Source organism: Hyposmocoma kahamanoa, unplaced genomic scaffold (genome assembly GCF_003589595.1).
Source record: "Hyposmocoma kahamanoa isolate Upper Pololo Valley unplaced genomic scaffold, ASM358959v1 67, whole genome shotgun sequence".
Lineage (NCBI taxonomy): Eukaryota > Metazoa > Arthropoda > Insecta > Lepidoptera > Cosmopterigidae > Hyposmocoma > Hyposmocoma kahamanoa.
In genome coordinates, this window is record NW_020653855.1 from 6,901,019 (window position 1) to 6,907,018 (window position 6,000).

Here is a 6,000-nt window from a genome sequence, read left to right on the forward strand (position 1 = left end):
AGCAGTTGTACTTAGGTGGCCGTTAAAATTAAAACATCAGAAATATCTGAAAAAATGTGGTCGTGGTGATTCAAAATATCATTAAGGGAGTAAATTTTCGAAGAATAACAATTTTTTTATCGTAATTGTAAAAAAAAATGAGATTTTTTTTCTTATTTTTCCTCAAGTAGTTATGCGCAGGTCCACCCTCCAGCGCCCGCTTATCGTTGAATTTTGGGACACGCCGTATAAGTACATTGAACATTTTATATTAAATTTTATTTTATTTATTTAGGACAACCAACAAGTCATACACTTAATACCTACCATTTTAATTTATATAACATGTAGTACAATATGTATTTTAAATACTAAATAGAGAAAGATATTATATGATAGAACCTATTATTTATAATAGATATAATCTATCATTTTATATTTACATCTATTTTATATTATAAAAGTGGTGACATTTTTGTGTGCGGTAATAAGTACAGTCTCTCTCTCTCTCTGCACTCGGTAACTGCCTCTGTGGCCGAACGGTTACCATGCTGAACCACCCCGCAGAGGTCCCGGGTTCGATTCTCAGGCAAGGAGAAAACTCTCACAAGGAGCTCTACTTCTTGTAAACAACTGTGCGTCCATGTGAACATTTTTTTTTTCATAATATCAAGTGAAGGGACGTACAAGTCGTGCGCCTGATGGTAAGCTACACGCCTGTCCATAACAGTTGCACTGACACTCAAGAGTCACCCTGTGCCTGTAATTTCACCCAGCCTTATAATAACATGTAAACTTGCTAGCGTGATTTTGAATCACTTATTTTGTTCAGGACTATAACCGACTTTAACTTGGCCAGAGAGAAAGAATTCAACGCACCCGAATGGGAAAGGGAGTTCAAATTAAAACCCTTAACTGACGAAGATGTTTTGAAGTGGACCAACCAAATTAGTAAGTAATTATGAAAACTATAACAATTTGATTAGTGAGAGCTTGATTAGTGCTACAACTTTGTGCCTTTTGCGATTGAAACCCTGGGGCCCTGGGGGCCACAGGCGAAACTTGTAGCGAACAAGCTGTCGGATCGCCTCGTAGAAGTCTCCGGTGACCACAAGGTTGGCAGTTATTTCCGCCTAAGAACAAGTTTAGCAATCCAAAGAGGAAATGTTGCCAGCCTTCTGGGCAGGCCTCAGGGTATGGCCCTCGAGGAAATTTCTATTTATAAACTTGTAACTTTTTTTAGTGTCTACCTGCCACTATAATAATATGGTATAACACTATCCCTATTAAACTAACAACATATAAATTAAATTTTTATTGAATTGATATTCAATTATTTTTTGTGAAATTACTCCACTAGTTTGTTATAATTATTAATACAAAGATCGAACACTCAGAAACAACACTCAGAAAAAATCCTTCGATCCGGTCGGATTCGAACCGACGTCTTCTTGCATACCGTGCCAGACGCTATACCAACTAAGCAACGGAACGAACCAACGGACCTCACGAATTTTTCTATGTGCTTGCGTCGTGTCTTTGTACTTGGTCTTTCAACGACTTTTTAGTCGTAGCGCCATCTATGAGAAATCTATGACAGATTTATGGTTAGTTGGTATAGCGTCTGGCACGGTATGCAAGACGTCGGTTCGAATCCGACCGGATCGAAGGAATTTTTTCTGAGTGTTCGATCTTTGTATTAATAATTATAACAACATATAATTAAAAATTAAGTCAACCTTATGATACTAACGCCGTTAGTTGAAAGGGCGCATGAGACACTTTAAAAAAAACCGTGCCATGTACTGCCGTGTGTTACCTATAATGTAGTCTGAAATGATATTTTCCCGAAGTAATGTTTGCTCGAATTTTCATAACCTCGAAACTTTCGAAAATTTTGAGAGGAAAATGTTTTTTCTTTTTAACTTAACCTAACTTTTTTTCATTACCGTGAGGAAAATGCGTTACGCATTTCCCGCCACTCGGCGGGAACGGCGGGGATATGTGGGACTCTCTCCTGGGGACTATGTCGGTCCCCAAGAGCGTACCCACTAAAAACCTCACGATGTTACCGCGACTCCGGTGGTGCCGGTCCGCCTTTGGGTGGACCCCTACACCATCCCCCCGTTTAATCATAGAGGGCGACGTGCACGGAGATGCCCCGGAACATTTGGGGCATCTACCGGCGGCGGAGGCGTGTGCAATACAGGGGCAGGGTCTTCCAACCCTGCACCATGCTGGCCTCCGCTGATGGGACGCAGGCGATCGGCGAAAAGCCGTCGCGTGCGTCCTCTCCGCCGATGTCGTTCGTCGACGCATTTGCATAACACAAATTTATACCTTAATAATGGGAAAATAAAGATGAATATGCTATAGGCGAAAAACATGACGCTTCGCGACGCTCCAACTCTGGCGCCAGTATGAGTTGAGCCTTAGATTTAATTCTTCTAAATTTCGAATATCTTAAAACAAATACCGAGTTGTGTCGTAAAATTATACATTCGATCATTGACAAAATAAATTCGATGTACAGACAGCAATGTACAGCAATTAGCTCCTTCAACGTAGTTATGAATTAATACGAAACTTGATGAGCGGGCAAACGTTAAAACGGCCATCATAACGTGCCCGTTCTTTATGGATGCGTTTACAAAACAACAAATTGGTAAAAATGCGTAATTGCATATATACATCATTTATTTTTAACCACACATCTACGATCTCGTATCACTCAAGTAAATTAAACACCCATATAACTTTGTAAATGGAACTGATGCACGATATTGTGCCAATTGCAGTGGAGACTGCGGGGACTTGGGGTGCGGTTGCCAATGAATACATCAGGGAGTATCACAATTTTAAATAAATTTTCGAAATCCACGGTCAACACTGACGCAGTGTGTCACGGGGAGGGTGTGAAGTTACTTCACGAGTTGGGGTTGCCGGTTGCGGAAACTGGCAACTAGAGACAACCGGTAATTTGCAAGTTTCTAGTTGCGACAATCAAGAATTTATTTAGTCACTTGGTCAATCGAAAATTGTGGTTGATTGCGAAAACTCCCAACTGAAGTAGCTACGTATGCGCGGTTTCTTGAAATTATATGAAAAACGTTATAAACATCTAGTTGCAGGTTGCCGCATCTGCGCAGCGCCTTACAGATAGAGGCTGTGATCCACGCACTGAATCTTACTTGGTGCAACAAATTTCGTTGGCCGCAGCGCGGTAATGCTGCCAGTGTTATGGGGACATTTGAACCAGCTAAGATTCAGAGCGGTCCTTTTTCATTGTAATGGTTGGATAAAAATGGCTAAGTCTGGTGAATTGCATTATTAATTTTTATGTGACGAAGACTTTTTAACAATAGTGTTGTAATTAGGCTGAAAAGACATAAATGGTTACTTCCGCCCGCCTTACCTATACTCTAGCCAAATTCGATGTAGAATAAATGTCAACAAACAAAAACGTATGATTTTTAGGGTTTGCATCTCAGACTCTTTCACAGTTACTATACAATTTCAATAATTTCCTACGAAATTAAACTAGATTGTGGATAATACTAAATCTTGACGCCATGTTTATAATGAATATTATTCAACAGAAGTTTCAAATCACCTAAAAATGACCAGTAATTAATTATTTGTAAAACTGTGTCATCCCTAGTGACTTTTTGATTTGAAGTGAGAGATTGCAAACATTCGAGTTCTAGTGGTAATTCAGGTTCAGAATCGGAAATAGATGCTGGATGATTTTAAATGTGGTAAATTAATATCAAATAAAATCTTACAATTTTGTTTCTTTTCATCTACCATTAACTACCATCTAGCAGTAAATATTAATAGGACGCAAAGACTCATTTTTATTCCTAAATCATACGTATCAATAGGTATTTTGTAAATTTTATAATAATTGTCTAGGTAAGTATTACTTCTACATAACCAAATTACTTACTTACCTATTTAAATTCCAATTAAGGGAGCAGGCCGTGGGCAGAGCAAGCCTTAATAATGAGCATTAAAAAAAAATTTTCTTTTCCTATGCCATCATTGGTTGCCTAGCAACGTTTTGTTATTAAACATTCTACATCGAATTTGGCTAGAGTATAGTATTGCGTATTTTACGAACATTTTTTCACTAACTTGAAAATTAAAAAAGGTAAGTAATTATGAAATAATGAAGCGTAAATAATAAAATATTTTTTTTCCCTATTTATTTATTGTGCATTTCACTTGAATGATTAAAAACAGATTTATAACCTTATTAAGATACATTTTTATACTTGTACGTAATTGATGTATCCCTATTCTTTTATCATCGTTATCATTTCGGCCGAAACACGGCCACTGCTGAACATAGGACCTCTCCAAAGATATTGCGACGATTTATTTTTATTTATTTATTGTAAGGTTACAAAGACATTTAAGTACATACCTTATAGACTAATATACGTAGTAAAATAAAAAAACACTAATTATTTACACCTATTGTCTGCGATGTGTGACGCAACGCGGGTGTCCGGTAACCGGCCTCGGAAACATCGGTACATGACACCCCTTGGCCAAAACTCCTCCTTCGTGAAAGTCGGCAGATATTCAGTTGGTACTCTCACCACAAATTAATTGAAATTCACATTGTGGCGGGACCATAAGCGACCGTCAGGATGAGATTGGCCTTCACTCAGATACTGTTCTCCACAATATCCGTAGACTTTGTGGAGTAATGAATACTGGACACGTATAATAAAGCCGTTGGTACCCCTGGATGCAATAGATGATTAGGGTCACTCAGGGTGGTGCCACTATACTCCATCCAACCATTTATTTAACTTTTGAAACATGTATATGCCTCTGAAGTTCCGTAATTATTGACATACAACCATAGACAAATAAATGCAATTCTTCCTGGACTCTTTTATTTTTTAATTTTAATGAAGCGACGTGCTCTTTAGCTCCGATATTTATCGAGCCAACGTATTATGAAACGAGGGTTATTCAAGTTGATAAATTATAAATTACAATAAAAAGAAATAAATTATAAATAATTATAATAAATTCTTATTGTTTATTATAATGAATCGTCGGTTTCTTGTCCATATGAACGGGAATCATTACTTGAATCTTCATTAACATTAATTATTAATTCTCGAGTACACAAATTGTCAAACGCATCATCACGATCCCAATCAGACAATATCTTTTTTTTGAACCCTCTCCCATTCACGATTAAAACTTCTTCATAAATAAAATCGAATGTTATAAAAAATCGAATCAGAAACGCATTAGGACATCACTAATTGATTAGCATTCGAGTTGTCAAAAGTGAAATAAATGGGTGGATCGAATTTAACCTTATTGTGTGATTATTTTTCTTTTCCATCTTTATGAAACCGCCCTTAATTCGTCTCGGTATTACTAACGACACATCTTCAGATATAAGTTCTAGCTTATTCCTTATAATATGGTTCTAGCAGTGAAACGATTAGCACCGGCAACAACAGCGTAATCACGTTGAGGGGTCGGCTATGCAACGCGAGTGCACCGCGAGAGATGCGACCGTGTGTGTCCGTATACAGCACGTGGTGGGAATGCGCACATGCAAGCCGCACTGCTACGTTTGTATAAAGTTACCATACTTGTGTTATTGTATACTATAAGCACTGTTTTCTTTTGTTTCAGTGACTCAACTTGCAGTTTTCGCGTGGTTCGGACACTTGGCACCATATATATCCATTCTGTTTTTAATCTTTAATATGGTCATGTTAAGGTACGTAAATTATTTATAAAATTCTAGTTCAATTCTAGTTGCAGTATTAATAAAAAAAACTTGGATTTTATTGGGCAAATTTTACCACTAAGCATTTTTCATTTCCCCCTATTTATAAATTCATTAGGTTTGTTAGTTATACAAATGATTTATAGTGTCAACGATTACTTTGGGGCAGTGTATTAGGGGTTAAAGTATGAAATTGCCGTTTTATGCAATAGGTTCTTTGAATTTTCATAGAATCTTCATGGTTTGAGGTT

The 6,000-nt window shown here is 37.4% G+C and overlaps 1 protein-coding gene across 1 annotated transcript in view; it reads left to right on the forward strand.

Moving 5' to 3' along the window:
* The window catches only part of LOC113232220 (anoctamin-7-like), a 50,350-nt gene extending 44,566 nt beyond the window's left edge, over positions 1-5,784 (forward strand). The window contains exons 10-11 of the mRNA XM_026466873.1: positions 812-930; positions 5,653-5,784. Of these exons, the coding sequence (XP_026322658.1) occupies positions 812-930; positions 5,653-5,759 (226 nt within the window). The 3' untranslated portion in view covers positions 5,760-5,784. The remainder of the gene's footprint in view (positions 1-811; positions 931-5,652) is intronic.
* The last annotated feature ends 216 nt before the right edge of the window (positions 5,785-6,000 follow it).